The sequence below is a fragment of the Cynocephalus volans genome, chromosome 11 (assembly GCF_027409185.1).
Source record: "Cynocephalus volans isolate mCynVol1 chromosome 11, mCynVol1.pri, whole genome shotgun sequence".
Lineage (NCBI taxonomy): Eukaryota > Metazoa > Chordata > Mammalia > Dermoptera > Cynocephalidae > Cynocephalus > Cynocephalus volans.
Window position 1 is genome coordinate 84297327 of NC_084470.1, and position 23198 is coordinate 84320524.

The window sequence follows — 23198 nt, forward strand, 5'->3', positions numbered from 1 at the left end:
AGAATCTATCTTGAAGGATTGGCTCTTTTAGGGCTCACACTCCTCAAGCCTGTTCAGTTTATTATTTATGATTGAGTCATTACATGGTAACTGGTTCTTTTATCCATGATCAGAATCTTTTCAAAAGAGTGCTGCCCAGACAAATCCCAAATCCTAGCAAAGTAATTGCATTAAGCTTGCAAATAGCCACTAGGCTGTAAGAAAGCTTTGGAGAAGACAATATTAAAAGGTTAGATAATGTCACAAAAATATTTCTATTTCTATTTGGAATATATAAATAAAGATTACTGATTTATGTGTCTGTGTATGGATTTATGTATATGTATTTGTGTGTGTGTGTGGGTGTGTGTGTGGGTGTGTGTGTGTGTGTGTGTGTGGGTGTGTGTGTGGGGGTGTGTGTGTGTGTGTGAAACAGAGAGAGAGAGAGAGAGTGAGAGAGAGAGAGAGAGAGTGAGAGAAAGAGAGAAGGGCTAGGCATCAGATTTCCAAAGCAAATGATATTAAGTAGTTAGAAACCAGGGACAGAGTGTTGGGTATAGAGGTTGACTGGAAAATTAATTTTTAGATTTGATTGCACAATGCAAGGTTTATTTATTTATTTATTTATTTTGGCAGCTGGCTGATAAGGGGATCCAAACCTTTGACCTTGGTGTTATCAGCACCACACTTTAACCAACTGAATTAACTGGCCAGCCCAACTCTGTTCAATGTTGTATTTGAAAGGATCATTAGCAGTGATCTAGCCCATTTTCCAAATTTGGTAGGACCTGATCCTATACTCAAATACAAAACACTAAGTCTCAGTACACATTTTTTTATGCCACACTAGACTGATTTTTCACTTAAATAGCTACATACTCATATACACAACTCCAGCCTTCTCATACCTCTGTTAACTCATGACACAATTGTACATGTAGGAAGAATAAAAAACTCAGATACATCAAAAGTTTAAATTTTTACAACTCCAAATAGAAATAGTTGTTAGTTCTTGACCTTGGAAATACCTGTGTGGGGAAATGTACATTTTTAGTCTCTGTTATAAAACTTTTATATGGTACTCTCTACTTAGAAATTTCATTGTCACTAACTCTTGCTGCCAATAAAGTATAACTACCCAGAGATGGTTGAGAGGGCTCTAAAGAAGCCTATTCAAAGTAATCATAGCGTATAGCCTACCCATAAAAAATGGCATCCATATATATATTTTGACAATTTCTTCCAGTCTTACATGAATCAAGACAGCTTCTATTACATAGCTAGTAAGTGATGAAGCTTAGACTTGACGTCAAGTCTCCCATCTCTGTATCCACATCTTTTCCTCTCTAGGAATAATGGAGGATATACATGACTTCAGTTTTTGAAGGGCTGTTGTTACATGATTTAACCTAATGTTATTTGGTGGTATAAGCAACATTTCTTAAGAAGATTAACATGTTTCTTATTAGTCTATGTACAATGGAAGTCTTGACTATTTTAAGAGTTCTGTCTTTGGAGCAAGTGTCTATATTCATGGCAGACTGTTAGAATACAAAAGTTTTCATGGCACTAAAAATTGGTATATGTCATTACGGAGTCCAAAGGCTGCCTGGTTTCCTGTTAGGAATCAATGATCACGCAACATCTATCTCATTCTTTTTGGAGCTACCAGTGGTTTAGAAATAGAACTTAAATAGAGAGAAGCCAAAGGTACATTCCTGTAGGAGAAACCAGGATGTATTACAAAGAGCCCTGCATTGAGAATTGGAAAACGGGGGTTCAGGTTTCAGTTCTATCACTGATGAGTAACACAGTGATGGGAAAAACTACTAGGATTCTTTTTTTTTTTTTCCCTTTATTTTAAGATGAAATAATATGAAAACAACTTCAAGAAAAATTAAATACTGTATCCATACATAGAGATTACTTATTATAAACCAATAGAAAATATTAGCCTGGAAGATTTAAATTGCATGTTCTATCTTAGTTATAACTTGTTATATATTTTAATCATTTGCTCAGGTGAGTAACTATGATGATTGCTATGAATGTCAAAACAGCTAAAATAATATGGTTGGAGAAATCTAGAGGTTCCACAGAGCCCTAACAGCTAGACTGTAAGCTTCATGAAGGCCGTGAGCAGCACTCTTTAATTCTTTATTATAGGCCCAGCACCCAGCACAAACCTGGAAAAAAATACACATTCAGTAAATGTTTTTTGTGTTGCTAAGTCAATGAAAGTTAAAGCTTGCTTTACTGCCACCTTTAGAGCTCTTGCAGTTAAAGCAAAAATTTTAATAATTAATAGATCCATGATGTGATCATTCATTTATTAATTTTTCTTACTCATTCCATAAGTATTTACTGAACACTTCTTATGTCTCAACTACTATATTAGATGCTGCAGATAGAATGTTCAGCTAGCTAGCTGCATCACACCTCACATTCTCCTTGCTCTTTCTTAAGACATTGCTTTTCTTTAAAGTTATTTGGAGTCAAACATTCAGGTTCAGGTCCCAATTCTACTTCTCACTTAGTCGATAAATTCTAGTAAGTCCTTTAACTTTTTGGTTCTCAATTGGTCCATTTTGGAGAAAATAGTGCTTGTCTCTCCCATGGGGTTCTATGAGACTCAAATGATGGCATTTGTGGAAGAACGGATGATCTGTATACCCTCTACATTGGATGCATTTATTGCTGTCATCCCAGCCTTTATGCAGATCCCAGTTGTGCATACTTACCTATAGCAGCCAGAGGAACAAACACAAACTTCACCACAGAAAGTCAAGATGAATACAGATTAAGCTCATCTCTGCAAGGCATTCTGAGGCAATGGAGGGAATCAATTCCACATCTGCTAAGTTTGATTAATCACTTCCTTTTTTTCCTTGCGGATCTACTTAACAAGTGAACTGACAGAAATCAAAGTCCTAGATTTGTCTCCTTATGCTCTGTGACTGCTGGCTACCTATTCAGGGATCACATCCTGAATTTAATAGGAAATGTTAACCCGCCAGAGAGACAGCGCAATGTTGTCCTCTGACAGCATTAAATACAATGCCTGAATCACCTAGGGTTTGGTCATAGTGAACATACAAGCTCTGAATGACAAAAACAAAGAAATGGGGAGAAAAATATTTTGTCCTATTTGTGAAAGAATAAAAATTGAATCCAAAACTAATCCACAGCATTTCTTGCTCATTTTCCTGAATAAAAAAAAAAAATAAAGAAAAAAACTATTGCATTTTGACTTACTTCCTAAAAAAAAAAAAAAAAAAAAAAAATTAAATTAAATAGAATTCAGCTGCATGCTGGCCAAATTGTCCTTTAATAATAATAATAACCATTTTTAACACCTCCTATATGCTGGTCAATATACAGACACTTTACATATCTCAAAACACTAAAACACATTTTTTTTTTCTGTATTTGAATATAGTTCTGAGGATCAGTTGTCACAGAATATATGGTTACTTTTGTATCACTTTTACCCCAGTAATCTAAAAGAGCAAAGTACAAAGGTATTTTGAAATTCACAGAGAATCAAGCCCACTCAATTGTGAAGATTCTTCCTCTTGCAGTGGGTCTCAGAATGTGATCATGTTCAACAGGCTTGAAATAAGAGGACAGCTGGACTCTCTGGAACCGATTTTATTACCATTACCTACTTACCCCCATGCATGTATATTTGCAAACAGCCCTTATCAAGTCATGGATTCCGTATGCTTTGTCCTACAATAATGCCACCATTAAACCCTGCATGGCTCTAGGCACTTGGCAAATGCATGTACCTTGTGGGAACAGGTGAACCGGTCAGGTGGCATGAAGCCTTATTCAATCATTGAATAAGTGGTGCTATTCAATATTTTTCCATTCAAGCCCCTAATTTGGAACAGGCTCACTCCAGTTCCATCTGGCACTCCAACACCCCAAGACCTCCCTCTTGGAAACAATATTGCTTTGTGGGAAAACGGCCAGGGGGAAAGTGTAAAGATGGCAGAGAAAGTGGAGAGGGAGAGAAGCTGCAATGAGAGAGAAGGAGATGAGGGAGAAAGAAGGGTGAGGGAGAGGACCATGGCATTCTCTGTGACAAGAGGGAGGTGATGATTATTGAGCAAGTCACATGGTCTTTTTTTTCTCTTCCTGGGTAAAAAGGTACCTTTGGGAAGACGTGTTAGAAAGCTCTTAGCGTAGTCCCTGACATAGAAATGAAACAGAATAGAAATTAGTTTGTCTTCATTCTTCTCTTTGCCCATTGCTCAACAATTAGCTGTCATTACAATTTCACCCTGGAGGCTTTTCACAACCTTCTAGCCTCGTGGGGGATCAGCTAATGGGAGTCTGGCGGCAGGAATGCCAGATAGCCCAGTATATGTCTCCCTCTCTGTTGGACACTTCTCTCTATATTTTACCATATCCACCTTCCAAATCGTTACTATTCCTTTTTCTTTTACCTTTGCTCCCAAGTGCTCAGTCTTAATAAGATATCCCCCTCCATACATGCCTTTTCAATGCAACGTTAGCCATGATGAAGCAAACAGAAAGCAGGCTTCTCTACCCCTTCCTCCTCTTTGCAGAATTTCCTAACGGAACAAGCAGATAAACCTAATTTTATTTTGTATCACCAACTACTTAATGTAATAGTGCTTAGTACATCAGGTAGCATGAGTAGCAAATAGGCAAATGAACCATATGTTCTCATGTCTAAGGAAGAACGACAGTCTGCATAATGCCAGGCTTATTAAAATCTCCCTTCTGTGCTGCTTCTTTGTAATAAAATTTTAAATTGTTCGTACTCAACTCCTGAGTGCCTTGTTAAGGTGAGCCTTTCTAAGGGAATACATGTTGAAGATGTCAAGAGCCATCTGATACTCTTGCCTGTATCACACGAAGATATAACAAGCTAAAATCCTATGTGTTCCCCTGTCAGTCTTGCCCTCATTTTCCCCTCTTGCCATCCAGTCCTCCTTTCTGCATCTCCAGTGGCCTCCACCAGCCTGGTGCCCTCATCTTTCACACAATGCATGAAGAACCATCTGCCTGCCATGGTCTGAAGGGGCTCCCATTCTTTAAAGATGTAAAATCTAACTTTAAACCCAGCCTGCCTAACTGGGTGTATGCATTTTATACTGCTGCCTTGTGTTGGACTATTATTGCTGTAGTTCCCTATTTAAAATGTTTTCAATGCCAGTGACATCATGTGGCTTTAAACCATGGGCAAATATAAAAAGCAAAGAAGTTCCACAAAATAAATAATATCTTATACATTCATATAATGTATCCTACAACTTTAAATGGGTAAGTTTCATTGTAGAGTTGCTGTAAATTCGTAGGCTGTGTCAGTAGATTTTTTAATTTGATCATGCATTATAAAAACCTTGTGAAAAATGCATATCTCAGAGCTGTGCCCAAGATTTAGATTCAGTTGTTGCAAAATAGGACTAAGGAATCTGCATTTTTGTGAGTTTACTCCCTGTGCCCCCAAAAGAAACTGAGGCTGTTGAATATCACCTGGAGAAACACTGGTTTGGTGCATACCTACCTACTTATAAAATAGAAACTTTATTCATTTTATCTCCTCTTTCCTCCCCCCTTAGAACTTTCTTCCTATACTAAAAGTTCAACCCTTTGTCTTATCTCATTGCCGAAGAGATGTAAGTCCTCAGTTCTCTTCTTGAAAATATGAGTATGATTAGCCCTAGAATGGCATCCACTTATTTTAGTGCTTGCTCCTAATTTCTGAGTGACATTTATATCTTTCAAAATTTACATAAATATTCAACAGCAATAATTTTATGGACAGAAAAGTTCAATTATTTGTGTGATTTATACAAATGACCTTTTATTCTTGGTTTGGTTTGATTTTTGAGAAAAGAATTGATTACTTGATATGCTTAAACTATAATATCCCTTCCTTAAAAAGAAAGTGGTTGCTCAGCAGGCATTTGTTATACTCTCACTTTCTTATAGATGCTGGTGAACAGATAGAAAAGAATAAATAAATAGAAAGAGAGAATTGCCGTCTATTACAATCCAATCGAAGAAATAAAAGCTGGACCAACAGTATAGAAAAATCAGTCTTGTTAATATCGTCAAAACAGGAAGTGAGATTGTCAGAGCACTTTTTAGTCCTTGGCTATAATTTTATTCTCCCCCCCCCCACAGTGGAACTTTTTAATTTTTCCAAATAAAATTTATGCAAGAACACATTTCACAAAACAGGTAAAATGGAACCAATCTGGCTAATGTCTTGGAGGGAGAACCAGAGCCCACTCGATGCTGTCCTCACTTCCTCTCACCCACAAGTAGCCATGGTATGCCCCCTAAGAATCCCCAAGATCTCCCAGTAGCATAGTTTGAGGACTACTGATTTGAAGTGACAAATCTGATTCTCAAGTGTGACTTGTCAAACTGTTCATTTATTTATAAGCACAGTGGCAAACCAATTTGACAGGCTTTGTGAAAGATTCTGGATTTATAAATTTGAATGAGCTCAGAGTCTTGTGGGAGAGGCAGACAGGTCAACAGTTTCAGTGCATTGGGGCATGTGTCACCACTGATGTGTGAAGACAGTGAGGACGATTCACTGACTTGGCATACAGGAGTCCAGAATGGCCTCATCAGGTGGGAGGTAACCGAGCTGGCACTCGAAGAATGAGAGGGAATTTCTCCCCAAAAAGGAAAGTGAGAGGTACAGGCTCACTATGTGATTGTCTTACCATACGCTGGTGCCATTTCAAAGTTTTAGATACAGATTTCCTTTCCTCAGTACAAGATACATTTCCCCCAAGATTCCTGTAAATACAAGTAAAGGACACTCAAATCACTTTGTGAGTCATCCAAGAGTTTACTCTTTAACTACTTAAGGGAGGCTTGAATATACTTAACAACATACATTTTCATTCTATCTCTGATTAAATTAACCACTGCAGCCAGAAACCTATCTTCCCGTACTTAACCCTGAGTTTCATAACATAATGATGATGATGATGTCTATTTATACAGTACCTGTTGTGGCAGATAGTGTGCTAAGATGTTAGATACATCATTTTACTTAATTTAAAAAACATACCTGTGAGAGGTATTGTTCATATTTTTAGATGGGTAAATCTAAGGCTTCCAGAAGTTAAGCATCTCACTCACAGTCACACAACTAGTATGTGATAGACAGGCATTCAATTCAAAAAAGTTCTGACTCTGAAGTCATGTATGATCTTTAAACATCACACTGTAGACTTTTAATTAGCTTTCTGATGAATTATAGTATCCAATTTGGGGAGCTAAAGACAGACCTTCATATTATACACATAATTTTTCTTTGTTTTTTTAGTTGGACTAAAATAATCTTCTGAAAACAGTGCTGCATACAAACTTGATTTTTTCTCAGCAAGATGTATAGAATAATTCTAAACATTGTCCAAATATTGACAGATGGAGTCTTATTAATTCGCATCAATAAAATAAATAAATCAGTCTTTAGTGGCTTAACATACTGCATTCACAATGTTCAAATGATTGATTGGACTTTTAATGTAACATGCAATACAATTTTTGGTGACATGTAGACATAGATATGCAAATTCATTAAACAGGGATAAACTCCCTATGCTCCATAAAGGAATTGAACTAGGTATGAAATTGTGTATTATAATTAAGAAGAACAGGTAGGGTTAGCAGACAAGGAGTCATATCCAAGTTGGCCCCCTATTTTCACCCACTTTTCTAAGCCTAGTTTTGTAGACTCTGAGGAATACAATAATTCAGTAGCCAAAGGGGACCCAAACTTGGAAATTCTACTAGCATCCATCATTTTCAATACCGTATTCAGGATAGCAGGGAGAATCATTTCCCAGATACTCACAATCTGAAATCACTGGATTACAGAGAGCTGAGTGAATAGGAATAATAACCATTAGTATTCCAGTCCAACTGTCCTGTCCTTGAGGGAAACCAAGGACCTGAAGGATAAAGTTACTAGTTTAAGATCACCTGGCTGTATTTGAATCTTCTCTGTCTATCTCAAAGTTTGCAGCAGAAAGAACTTTACTTTTGTAACATTTCAAAGCCTTGAGGAAATCACACAACAGGCTCCTAATCACGAATGTCATGAAAGCACAGCCCAAATATCCTCACAATGTGCAGACTTCTCCATTCTGTTCTGCAGGCTGCATTCTCGATTGGTATTCCTCTAGTTATTTTGAGAGCATACTTTTTTCTTTTTAATTGTTTTTGAGTCCTATATTCACAAACTTTTTTGTGCTTGCCAACTGTATTAGTACATTTTGTGCTGCTATAACAAAATACTTGGAACTGGGTAATTTATAAAGAAAATGAAATTTATAGGGCCGGCCCGTGGTGCACTCGGGAGAGTGCGGTGCTTGGGAGCGCAGCGCAGGTTCGGATCCTATATAGGACTGGCCGGTGCGTTCACTGGCTGAGCGCGGTGTGGACGACACCAAGCAAAGGGTTGCGATCCCCTTATCGGTCACAAAAAGACAAAAAAAAAAAAAAAAAAAAATGAAAGAAAATGAAATTTATAGCTTACAGTTTCTGAGGCTGGGAAGTCCAAGGTCGATCTGGGGGTGGTGACAGTGACCTAGGGGTTTCACATTGCAAGATGGTGGAAGCAGAGATAACAGAGAGCAAGATAGACTCTCCTCTTCTGTTAAAGTCCTCAGAACCACACCCCTGACCACCATCTTTAGTCCATTCACTACTGCTTGTTCGTATAATCCAATCACCCCTTCGGGGCTCCACCTTTCAGTTACCATAATAGGATTTCCCACCCTCTTAACAGTCACAGTGGGGGCTAAGTTTCTAATACATAAAACTTGGGAGACAATTCAAGCTTCAATGAGTTTTGGGGGACATAACTCAATCCACTACACCAACTTTACTATTTATCATCTGTTCTTTTAATTTGCTTGGGCTGTAAGACATGTTAGCATATGACTCTATATTAATTCCCTTTTGTATTTTTTCAGGCATCCCAAAATACTGCAAATGGAAACTCTTTCCTTTATCTTTTCCTTCTTCAACTGAACAACCAAATATTTCTCTTATGCCTATTTTACTGGATTAATTTAGCTAAGCTATCCATCTGATGCTGTTTTGTTAACGTTAAATTACATTTCCTTAGCATTTTATGGGAGTCAGCTTAGCAGCACATCCTTTGGCATGCCGTTGGAATAAAAACACATCATGACACCAAATAATTATGTTATTTAGCAGCTGATTATATCTACCATCTCTTAATTTGTGTCATAATTCAGTCACTCTGAATCTGTGTTGGTGTTCTGTGTCAGCCACTACAAGGCTGACACTTAAATTATTTGTGTATATTAAACAAGGAGACACAGTTTGATTAATTCTGATGTCTGAATATCCTATGCTTGGTTTCTACTTTGGAATTTAAAACAGTCGATCCAAAGACTTAACAGAATCATTTCACTGTTCACACCAGTAATTACACATTAAAGGCATAAAATATAACTTCAGATTCTAGGGATTCTGAAAAATTAGACACTGGGAACAGTAATATTTTTTTCTTATTTAAATTAAAATGGATTTGAGTTCATTCCAATCAGTAGGTAACACTTCCCACAACAACCCTTTACTAATTAAAGCCTTTCAGTTCATCTTCAAATAACTAGTTCATGGGAAGTACATCCTTAACCCTTTACTAATTAAAGCCTTTCAGTTCATCTTCAAATAACTAGTTCATGGGAAGTACATCCTTAACTACCTAATCTGTTTAAAATACATATTTCGCTAGTCTGTTGAGAGTGGTAAAAAGTTACCTTGAATTCATCTAGGCATGTTTGTTTCTCTGATGGGCACCAGAGAAGATGCTGATTTCTGAGAAAACATAGCAAAATTAGATTTATTTGTGCTACCAGTTTATGATACCACTTCATGTAGCTTTTCCTAGATTTTTCTTTTTTTTCCTTTTCCTCCCTTCACTTGGCCCGACTGCCGATATAAATTTAATCGCACTATGCCAAATGTAACTCAGTATACCTCCCCCACATTATTATTTGTCTGGGGCTAAGACAGAGGCTAAAAAAATACTAGAGATATTATTGCCACATTTTCTGTGAATCAGTTAAATATTTATGAACTGCTCCCCATAGGGTCTGTATTATTATAATAATAATTAAGATTCTGTTCTAGCTTATATTTTAACTTTTCGTTTCATGATTAGAACTGTACAAAAGAATTATTAAAATTTGTTCAGACACTTAAGTCTTATCCTTTCAATTTGAATTTATTTCTTTGCCTCAGGTCTTGTACTAGTTTATATGGTATCAGCAAACTAACAGAAAGTCACTTATCAAATTACCACTTTGTTCATACCTCTACTAACTTTTATTTTTAAACAAAGTAGTTATTTGGCTAAGTGATTTTCTGTTAGGTTACTGAATTTTTTAATCATGTTAATAATATATATGTCAGGGCCTAGAAAGCAAAGGCTGAATATTTAGGAGAAAATACGATTTATTAAATACCAGCTAATTGTAGGTCTTCTTGGAGAATAGAAATAATGAAAGAATAATAGCTACCATCATCTGGTGCACCCATTATCTCCCAGGCATTTTATATATACAAATGTGCATATATTTTATATGTATAAATGTGCATATATATTTATTTAATATAAATATATATGTGTCTGTGTATATTCACACACATATATACTCATACATATATTTCTTAATTCTCCATACAAACTAGTGATGCTCTTATTATGCCTATCCCCATTCTATATAAAGTTTACATAGAAATCAAGCAAGTGCTCCCAAAGTAACACAACCAGAAAGGGGAAGCCAGGCATAGATCCAAAGACAAAAGTAATCTGACATATAACCCATGGACATATAATCTCTATATCATGTGGCTCAAAAAAAAAGAAAAAACACTTAGCTTTTACAGTATATTTGGAGAGCAAAGACTCATCTAAAAAAGAAAATTAAAAATACAAGGCAGCATAATGATTCAGTAGAAATAGCACTAACTCCACATCAGAAGACCTGTTATCAGGGCTGTAGTTAGCCTAGTTAATGAACCTCCCTGCATCTAAGTTTCTCAAAGTGGAAAAATATAATCTCTGGTATTTTAGAGGGGGGAAAGAGAGTCCTGTGAACTGCAGTGGCTTGGGGGAAGGATGTGATAGAGAAGGCTGTATACCTTAGTGTGGTTCCCTAGGAAACAGAGCTAAGTTCTGCTTTTGGGGAAGTCCACTTGTGGGGCAGCCATGGAAGATCATTTCTTTCTGCACTGCCGCTGCCTCCCTGCAAGCCACTGAGATGCATAGCTGGCAGCTTGGCATCTGGGCTGTCAGCCACGTAGATTGTCTCCAGACAAGCTGTACAGAGAAACTACTTGGGAATTGTCTGTGGAAGGAAAGAAAAAAGGACTTATCTTGCCAACTGCCCCTTTGCTGGTGGGGCTAAGAGAACCTGAGAGATCCATAAAGTATGTCTGAATCAGTGGGAATCACAGTAGGCTGAGGAGGATGGACAGGATTTAAGTAAGCAGACTGGAGTGCAAAGTCTCTGCTAGAGATGAGAGGAAGAAACTCCAGGTTTTGTCTAACAAGTTCTGTGAAGGAGTGTACTCTAAGAAAGATTTCAAGTTAGGAACACTGGTTTCCCCTTTGCAACTTACACAACTCTTTCTTTAAAAGAATGTTTGTGTTCTTCACCAGAAATCAGACAAAATAAAAGACATGAATGAAATATTTAAGAGTTTCTTCCATAAATTTTCCTAAATTTTCCGGTATGTGTTTCCTCTTGTTTAGAACTGATTAAAGATTGTAAGTGCATTGTGCTTTGCTGAAGATGATCTGCGTTATTTAGTAGAAAGAGGCTAGATTCATTTCCTGTGATCCCTTCAATCATCTCTCTTAAGATAGCACTTCATTTTCACTCTGTCCCTATCTGTTTCATTTTTTCTCATTTTTACTATGTTGATGATCTCCTAAGGGATGATAAATTAGAATTTTATTAACCCATTGATTAAATCTTTAAATCTGGCCTGGCCAAAAGGGCCAGACATTTTCTGTGTATAATTGCCATTAGTACCATTTGAAGTTACTGACATAATGAGATGGAACAGACAAGCTTTATTTTGATTTAAAAGAGCTAGCTTTGATATTTACTTATTTGTAGATCATAATGTCATTTTTTGTAGCTTGTTAAAAAAAATTTTTAAAAGATAGTTTATTAAATGATGGTGAGATTAGCATAGATATTACATCTTAACTGTGATAATCAGGTGCAAAAATCAATTAAATGCAATATCAATATATGATCTAAAATGGATTCCAGTGGGACATTTTACCTAAAACTTAAATTGTGAAAAGTAAAAATTTATACACACTTTTCTACTTCTTATCTAACTCATTTTAATCCAATCTATTTTACATTTTCAAGATATCAGTAAAATTAGACAGTCAATTAAAATTTCATGGTCTACAGTATTATCTTTAGACAGAACTGGAAGCAATACTCCAGTTAATAATCTAACTATAAAAATAGCAGTATTGCTCTAGTTTCAGCAATAAGAAATTTTAATTGCCCAATGTCCTAATTTCTCTAAGTTTAAGAAACTTAGCTATCGCTCATGTTCTATGTCTTCAAAGTTTGTGATAGAGTATGGTTAATCTCAAACAAAAAATCAGAACCTTCCTCATTTTCTATTCAAACTTTGGAATTGACAGATATAGATTTGTTTTCTGTAAGTAAGTACATTAAAGCCAGCATATATATTAGATTAGTTATAGTGATAAAATAGATATGAACCTTAATTTCTATTAAATTTTTATAGTTCATGAAGAGAAGGTATCACATGCAACCCAGGAAGGTAAGGGTAAATACTGTTGCATTAGTTTTTATGTAATTCCTTAAAATGACACGAAATTTGACCCACATTTTACAGGTAAAGGAGCACTACAAGTTAATTTGATGTGATACACTACCTTCCTGGTATTTTATTCACAATAGCCCATCAAGGAGAAGGCAAAGGGTAGGAAATCAAGCAAATGGGTAGACATCTATTATTTTTGTTTTCCTTTTATGCTACCTACCTTTCCTGACAGTCAGAAGATTGAAATGTTGGATTTTCAATTGCTCTATAAAATCTGCCTTCAATTTATCAATTAACCTCAGAATGTTTATGTGTGTTGTTGCCTCGGTTTTCTACATGTTCCATTTTCCAGCGCCACTATAAAATCTATCCAGTGTCACTTGACAATCAGACATAGCTTGTAGTTCTGAATTTCTACCTTTTTACACCCCTAATGCAATTAGAGGAATAGCGTGGTACATTACAAAGGCCAACTATTAATTTTTCTATCACTTGAATGATCATACTATATCTACACATGTAAATGTCTTTAACTTCTAATTTTTATAGAACATTTTAAATGCAAATGTCATAATTTCTGATTTAATCATCTGACTAGAATTCTAAGTTTTGGCAATTAGGGGAAATTTTTTCCATTCAATTGTGTGAATGGTTGAAGTATTCTAATTAAATGAATATTTTAAAATAAAGACTTGAAAGGAAGGTGTTATTGCTGAACTGCAAAATGATTATAGTGGGAGAAATGAGGAAGAAACATACACACACCATAAGTCAAGTGTCTGAACTTGGTAACACCAGAACCATGGAGAGTCCGGGCACTGATAACCATAGGTCAGTTAAAGCCACAAAGCATACTGATGAGTCCAGCCAGACCCAAGGATTTCAGCAACAAAAGTGAGAATCAGAAACAGTCTGAGTCACGGAGGAGAACAAAGGCCAAATATTAGTATCAGCAAGGAATACAACTTTGATTCTCACTTAGCATGTAAGTAATTAATTGTCTTTAACAACCATATTATTATTCTCAAAATAAAAATTAGAACTCTGGATCAGAAAGATTAAGTTACCAAGTACACAGACAAGAAGTTGCATGAAATTCAAGGAATGGTTTTAGGAAATGAAGTTTAAGGCTAAGTACAGTCTTGCTGGTATGAGGCTCCTTTCAAAAAGCCTGGCATATACATCTCGGGTCCCTTTGTTCAAACAGAACTGTGACAAAACATTTCCTTCCCCTGTTGTTGTTATTCTTCACGGAATTATAAAAGTGCTTAAATTCTTAGGCGGAATGAGAAACTGGTTCATGGAAAACTGACCTACTGACTGCTAACTGGGAGTCAGGCACAATGCTAAGCATTTTAAATTATTTATATCAATTAATCCTCATGACTCTGTGACACAGGTAATATTCACAGTCTCATGTTACAGATGAGAAAACTGAGGACTTGGACCTTTAATTAGCTTGACCCTGGTCACACAAAAATTAAATGATGAGGCTCACGTTCTGACCCACTCTGCTAATAACACGAAAATTGCATAGGATGGCATAAAGAAGAAGAAAATTAATCCTTATTATCAGCATCACCACCCTCATTGCCTTACACATTAAGACGTCTAAGATTAAAACTCCCCCTAGCAGGGGGAAATCAAGCTTGCCTTTACGATCTCACAAAAGCTAAGAATCCTGAGAAAATGTACATATATGCAAACATAAATATGTTCCATCACATTTCTGGGAATGACTGCACTCTCTGGAGGTCAGATTAACAGATTAAGAACCTCCAGCATTAAAGGTCATTCTATGAAAATAAAATTATATATACTCATATATATATATATATATATGAGTATATATATATATGCTTACTATGCTATTAGTAAACCACGTTTTGAAAACTTGAAGTGAAAGAGCATTTGCTAAAATAAGTGCTTCCTAGTCTAAAGAGAAAGACGTGTTTAAAATCTTGTCCCTATACTACCAAGTGGGTACTTTGAGTCACTTATTACTTCTCTCTGTGCCATTTCCTGACTTGTAAAAGGGGAATGATAACAACAGCAACCCTGGAGGTTTGTCTTAAGAATTCAATGAATTGACATTTATTGCACACTGAGCAGAGGGCCTGTGCAGTCAGTTCTCAATAATAGCTCATAACCTCCTTAAATTTTGACCAATGAGCTAATATCACAGGAAAGAGTACCCTTGATATTTAATACTATTTCTCACATCTCTATTGGATCGCCTAACATATTGCTTCAAACATAGTAGGCATTTAGTAAATATTTGCTGAATAAATTAATAAATTAAATGCAATCATGCATTTAAATTGCTACTGAATTTTTGGAAGCCTTTCCATAATTCTATGGTACTTACATATTTCCATACATACTTTTATGATCTATTGTCTATTCGTAGTGTAACCTCAGCATTAAATCCTAGTATGAAATATATATGTAACATGTAATCAATCACTTTATTGTCTTCTATTTTATTCTCTACAGCTACGTTCTCTTTGCTAATTATTCATGCAAATCTCCATTTTACTTACCAGAATGTTGTGGGGTTTTTTGCAGATAGCCACTCCTATCTATATTTATGGCTATGTTTTGTTTTTAAATGCCAGAGAAGCTTATATGCAATTAAGATAGAACTTTTAATGTCTTTCATAGATATGTTATTACCAACCCCCAGATGAAGTATGTTTTTGAATCTTTCAAAAGGATAGAAAAAAAAAAATCTGTACCTTTCTTTGTGAATTTTTATGAAAACCATCAATTAAAATGTTACAGTTAATTCTTACATGTGTATTTTGCCTTATCTTTCAGATTCTTGGTACAGTTTGATCTTAGTCGGACGTTCCTTTCTTTTTTTTCCTTTTATACATTGTTTATGCTAAGCCATGTTTAGATATGTAACAAAACTGAAAATACCTAGTTTTCTTTAATATTTTTTGTTTAATTATGCCACATAAAATTAGGACAATGATTAGGTGGTTTGATTCCATTTACATCGTCACAAGATTAAGTTTTCTTACTATATTTAAATATTTCTTATTAACAAAAGAAAAAATTAAATTAAATAATAAATCGAAATATTTGTATTATTTATCATGACAAAATCTCTAGTTATGATTAAATCTCTGGCTTTGTATATCCTCGGTAACTAGAGAGAATTGGATTTTAAAATCATTTTAGTAAATGATAAATCAATTTGGCTACTAGTTTGATTATTTTCATAGAACACTTAAAATCTAACTTTTTATTCTTTTATAAATTTTTGTATTTGATCTTATGAGACAAAATGGATCCTTACTTAGAAATAATGATTCTTTTACAGATTAAAGATTAATTTATAGTGAATAGACCAATAGTTCTCAGACTTTATTGTGCGTACCAGTCACTGGGTAACCTGTCAAAATGCAGAGTTTGAATCAGTAGGTCTGGGATGAGACAACATTTTGAGGAGCAAACATACAGACTACCTTTAGGGCATCTAATGATGACTCAACAGAAACATTTTGTACATCACAATTGACATGCATAATTACTTTACTAAAAATAAGACAAAGTGATGGTCCTGGAAAGAGCATGAGTGCTAGAGAAATCAGATATAGCTTTCAATTCATTCTCTGATACTTCTTAGCTATTTAGTCTTGGGCAGATTTTAACTTTTCTTAGTCTTAGTCTGCCCTCTCAGTAACTCAAACAGTAGTAGGCACTTGAGAAATACTGATTTATTTATTAAGATTTTACGAGAATTAATCCGTTTCAATGATAATTTCAATTCAATTTAGCAAACATTACTGGAGATCTGTTGAGCCTGAAAAGGGTGATGTACTAAGAGTACCACTATTTACATAAATTGTCTCTTTATGAATATTATGTGAAAAATTATATGACATATAAACATTGGCATTGGCACCTAAGAAATTTGATGGCCTTTAGATATCAGCATAGATATTATTTTTATCACATAAAGTGTTTTGTTGGCCAATATTCAATGTTTCTATGCTGCTGAAAATTCTTAGTTATTCCTAAATGCCAAAGGTAAATGATGCACCCAAATGTGTCTCACATTGACCTCTTCTAATTGAATCAGATAAAGAATTGCGTTTGGCCATAAGTTTGTTGTATTCTAGAATAGCTTTGTTGCTGTGTCAATAAAAGTATGATTCAATTGTTAATGTAAATTGGTATCTAGTAAATTAGACATTTCAGAAATTAAATAAGATAACCAAATGTCTGCTGTTGGGGGAATACTCTAAAATAATAACTTTAAAAAATATTTGATCATGTGCCACGGAACATTCTATACCCAGATGTGGCCCCTTCCACTCACTGATGACAAAAATTGGATTCCATTATTAATAATAAACCCAACATCAGAAGCTGGATTCAAACAAATTATAGTTGGCTGATATTCTCTGTGTTTCAAATTGGCTAATTAATTATATTAGCTACATCTCGTGTTATACACATATTAGAAACAATGATATGTTTGCAATGCAACAAATGCTGTTTTGTTATTGTTAATGGATATGACATGCATACAAATTGTTTCATCTTCCTTTCCTTTAAAACTATTGTTAAAAATAAGTTTATCATCACTTATTTTGGTACAATCTTGACTGCACACTAGTGTTTATAGAGCTGTGTTTTTAAAAGATTGATAACTAGATTTGTGACCCATAAAACACAGAAGCTTAAAATTGGGCAAATGCTTCTATTTTTCCATTTTTTTTCCTCTTATTAAAACATTTGACTGTGATTTTTTAAAAAGCAAACCTTGAGGTTTTCCCTCATTCCAATGGCATTCTGATGTTTGCTTTAGACTATTGTTGAATTTCAAGGAAAACTTAATAGGAATAATCTTATGAAAGATTGGAACTTCTTAGATAGATATCCATCCTTTGTATACTATGTATTTTAGAAATATTCATTTGGGGCCGACTCCATGGCGCACTCGGGAGAGTGTGGCGCTGGGAGTGCAGCGACGCTCCCTCCGCGGTTCGGATCCTATATAGGAATGGCCAGTGCACTCACTGGCTGAGTGCCGGTCACGAAAAAGGCAAAAAAAAAAAAAAAAGAAATATTCATTCGGTGTGATCCATGAAGTCTCCATCTTTGTACTCCTCTCTTCCTCTTTTTGATGGGCCAGGCCACATAATCAGCAGGGCCCTTTGGCCATGGAAACATGGATGCTTCCTTCAACTCACTAGCACTGCAAATACTGTCATGGTTCAAAATCCTGTTTGGTCACTTAAAATGCTAGATAAGACCAGGTTTATAAAACATACTAAACAATGTGGAAATTGATTTGCATTTCTCCAAAGGCAGGTTCAATTTTCACCAGTGAGTTGACTTTTGTAAATACACTAAGGAAATTAAATTTCTTATTCATCAAGCAATTGGGTGTTATAGCTTCAAGCACCCATTTAATTTTTAATGGACATTAAAATCAACAATGATAATTCAAGTTATAGTATGATAATTATAAATAGTGTTTCAGAATAAAAGTAAATGCTATCTATTGTAATATGAAGCAATTATTAATCTAATAGACATTATAACATGCTATTTATTCTAATATGAAGAAATTATTAGTCTAATAGAGATTGCTCACAATTAATAATAGAATAATAGGAAAGGAATAAATTCATATTACCATATACACCCATTATTTTAGCAATGTTTTAAAATGAAAATAAGAAGTTACGATTTATCGGTGTTGAAGAGCCTTAGTTCCATTAATTATACATTTTCTTTTTAGAGTGTTTATCTTGGAGGATGGCAGCCTCAAGATATATAATGTTACCAAGTCAGATGCTGCATCATATACATGCATAGCTACAAATCAGTTTGGCACAGCAAAGAGTACGGGCAGCCTCATCGTAAAAGGTATTTTATGATCTTCATTTTGTGCTTAATGAACGTTGGAATGTATATGCATAACATGACTTTTATTACAATGTCAAAACTGTGTCATATTGTATATGCAAAATATTTGATTTTACAATTTATTTAAGAATCCATTGCTATACTCACTTACAGCATGTACACTTTGCCAGTGGGATACCATGGTAGATGTGAATACTCTGGCAGCTGAAAATGCTGTCAGTGTGTAATTAGAGTTAGAAACTACACTTAGAATATTTGAATTTTCATAAATGTCTTAGTGTCTGGGGTCATGGACATTTTGATAAAGTCACTAGATAATATTTTTCTTCGTTAAATGTCATTCAGAATCTCTCATTTTGTATGAAAATTTTACATGTATGTAAGGCTACCCAATACATATCTGGTTCATTTATTTATAGAACTCTAAGTACATAAGTAGTGAAATGCGGTTTCTTGCATATACTTGTAATTTAATAAACAGTTCTTTTCAAAGAAAAAAATTATAGTGTCCATATTAATCATTATTATAGTCCCATCATGGTAAACAGATAAACTCATACAATTTGGGGTGGTAAAACCACATATTCTATTTTAAGATTTTTTAAACTAGTATCAATCCAAGTGTTCCCACATATATCACCAAGGGACATAATTAGTATCAGAAGTGTCTATTCCCCTTCTTTTCTACTTTACTTTACTGAATCCCAGCTCCTAAAACTAGTATGTTTACTGGAAGCCATGTCACTTCTATCATTTCATTGCCTCCCAAATGATAAAAATGACTATGTTGATAAAGCAGTTTAAGCAGCTAATTAAGCCCAAGTGATTAAATTCAGCAATCGGTGCTTTCTCATCTTTCCTTTTAAAAAATAAGTATATTTAATAAAAATCAGTTAGCTGCTACACTTCAACTATCATTTAAAATGTCTCAAGGAAAATGAACACCCACCTTTAAGCCTGCGAGATATTACTGCCAACTTGTCTCGAGTATATGACATTATGTCGACAATTGTCTGAAGCACTCTGGGGAAATGTAACTGATAAAACTTGATGTGTCAAAATTCAACCACAGTGGCACATTTGGAAAAACTTCACTTCCTTAGATTGTATTGTCAGCAATTTTTAAGACAGAGATGGACTTAGTGTTTCAAGATATATGCTATAGCTATATTTAATAACAGTATATTTCTCTAGCAAATGTTGGAAATACTAATGTACTGAAAAGTGAATGCTTATGTTTGAAGAAACAGCATGTCCATTAAGGGGGAAAAAAAAGGAGATGCATTACATGGTTCCAAATTAAGAATGTATAGGTAGTTTGCATTAATTTATTACAGCAGAAGATTAAAATATAGTGGAAGATGAAAACACATTCAGTTAAGTCTTTCAGATGTGGAGAAATCCAGGGGGCATTAAAATATATATTTTTAAAAATAGAAGACATTAGTAGAAGAAACGTACTTTCAAAAAGACAGTTTCTGTAGAATACTGGTGATGTGTGACCTGGACCAATGGTTTTACTGCTAAAACCCAATGATGGTGATCCCTTCACCCTAGAGGCAAAGGGGGGGGGGGGAGTTAATGAATAGATGAACTGAATGAATAGTCTTTCTTCCTTAAATATTTCTTAAACCTTTGGCATCATGATATTCACTGTCCACTAATAATAGATGGGAGAAAAATAAAAGAAGGCTTACATAGATTTAACTGAAACACTGGGAAGCAGCTGGACTGTGCTTAGGTCTGAAGGTAACAATTGCACATTTCAGATGTGTACTGTATCCATGTTTTCTGCTAGATAGGTTCCTAGTTCTTACGATGGAAATAAGTTAAATTATATTTTTGGATATTCTGTAAAGCACACCAAATCCCCAGGTATTCCACAAGAAAGAAAATAATTAAACAAGATTGTTCAGTTTAAAAAATAATAATAATCTGACTTACAAAAAGTATTTCTAATGTTCTTTGCTGGGGCTATTGAAACAAAATTTTCCCACTCTGCATTTCTGGTCACGTTAATTGGTCTTACTCTTTCTTTTTCTGTAGCACTTGTCATCTTCTTACAAGCTACAAAATTTGCTTATTTATTGTATATGGCTTTTTGTTTTTCTTTTCCTTCTAGAACAGAAGCTTAAAGATGACAGGAATCTTTAACTGTTTTAAGCAATGATTAACCACAAGTCCTACAACATTGTCAGGAACTATACATATTCAATAAATATTCTATCAATTGAATGAAAAGCTATTATTTTACACCTCTTAGTTCAAAGGGATAATTTCCATCCTGGCTTTCTTGCTCTAAAAATCTGACAGTTTTCAATTTTTTAGGGTTTAAGCTTTTTAGGATACTGAAAAAAATCAAAGGAAAAAAACAAACTTTTAAATACTTTTATTTTCCCAATTTCAGGGTTTGTAGTTATATATTTCTAGTGGACATCAGCCTCCTTATTCTGCTAAGAGGCAAGCATGAAGCTACATGAAAATCCTAAAAACCTCATGGAGAGAACTCACCATTCTGGTATTTGTAAGCACAGTACCAGAGGAAGATTTATGTATGCAAAAAGGGCACATGTTAATAAAACTAATGTTGATATGCATGCTTATCAAATTATTTTCAGTTATTTAATTTAATAATGGGAAGGAAATTGTGTTTGTTATTTTTTAATCTTCATGAAATACCCACATCCCATTTTAAGGGGCTTTTAGTGTCTTTTCTTCTTTGCCATAGACAAGAACCACCCTATGCAATATAAGCATACACATATTTAATCACAGAAATAAATACAATAACTTCATGAACACAAAATATGTGTACAGTACAAATAAAAACATTTTTGGAAACTTTGCTTTATTATTGACCTTTAATAAGTAATCTTTATTAAATTGTGTGACTGCTACGCAAAGACAGTTCTACGATAAGTCTATTATTAGCACGTCCTCTTTAACTAGACTGCTATCTTTACTTCCCTTTAAGGTAGGAATACTGAAGCATCACTGCCAAGGAATTATTATTCTACAACCTACAAATTCGAAGCTTTACTCTGGGAAAGAATTATAATAGTGTGCATTGAGTCAACCATTTTTTTGACTACTGAGTCAACTATAAACCATTTTAATAGTGTGCATTGAGTCAACTATAAACTATTATAGGCAACTGGTTGTTTACATGGCTTAATATTTGTATGTGTGTGTGTTCTCATCTTTAACGTTCACCAGATTGTTATTAGAGTCAAATATAATTTTGCTTCTAAAACCAAAATCAGCATATAGTGACCTTAACAGTAATAGTGTGGTAAGAAGCAAATGAGAAATTTCAGTAAAGCTGATAAAACAATCATCTCTCTTTGAATTTACTTATCAGCTTCAGTCATGCAAAAAATGTTGTTGTTAGATAACATGTAAAAAGATAATAGTTACAAGAGTAAGATATTTTCCAGCTTGGTTTTTGACCGATATGGCTTATCTGTGTTAAGAGGATTCTGAAGTTATCTGCACTGTATGTCAGAAATTTCTATTTCACCAATGCAGCAGGATAAGGCAATTTTCCATTCAAACATTGCTAGTGCAATTAGCAGCAGCTTTGCCAGAGCCTCAGAAGATGCCCAGTGTAATTCGAGGACGTCTTCCACAGGCACCAACACAGAACCAAAAGGAAAGAGAGTTTAAGTGTTTCCATTTTGGAGGACTTAGATTAAAATTATAATGTGTATATACACTAAGAGGTATATGAAAATCACATAAAGAAGAAATTATTTGATCTGGCATTTGGAAAATTATTAAAAAGCAGAGTAACAGCAGGATATAAAAATGATCTTGTTTGCAGGCAACATTTGTTTTTGTTTCCCCACTGGAGAAGTTTTGGATGTTCAATTATAGGCCTCATTGCTTCAGCATTATTTTCAACTGAATTGTCGGAACTTGGAAAAGCATATCTAATGTGCAAATTAAGTTTATTGCTGCTCATTTAGTTGTTTATTCTTTGTGATAGAAGTCTTTATTATACCAGCATACAGAGTGGCCTATCCATTTTCTTCAGCAGAAGGAGAGTATTCACTAACATGGGTCTACATTTACTGAGACGTACCCCAAATAGGTAGATAATTGGAGGCTTTGTGACTTTAAAAGGCAGTTTAAAGGATTTGAGGTGTCAAGCCCGGGTTTGTGGAGAAGCCCAGGTTGACTGAGTAAACCAAAAGTACAATTTCAGTGAAATAACAAGATGTATTGGAATATATTCATCATATCATAGGAGTTGAAAACACCAGACAGAAAATTCTACTGGTAGCGCTAATATTTCCCCCAAATTGTTCAAGTCCACACCCCAGTATCTACAAAGAATAATTTAAAGCATTTTAGTACAAAGAAGATTTTGATTTAAAAAAAGTTGATGGTGAAGATTTTTTTCAAGGTGGGAAAATGCGTAACGAATTATTATATTAATCAGAATAAAATTTTCTTTC

At 34.7% G+C, this 23198-nt stretch overlaps 1 protein-coding gene across 1 annotated transcript in view; it reads left to right on the forward strand.

Annotated features, from left to right (window-relative positions):
• CNTN6 (contactin 6) overlaps positions 1-23198 on the forward strand; it is a 161481-nt gene that overhangs the window by 96353 nt on the left and 41930 nt on the right. The window contains exon 11 of the mRNA XM_063113413.1: positions 18611-18738. Coding sequence (XP_062969483.1) covers positions 18611-18738 — 128 coding nt within the window. The remainder of the gene's footprint in view (positions 1-18610; positions 18739-23198) is intronic.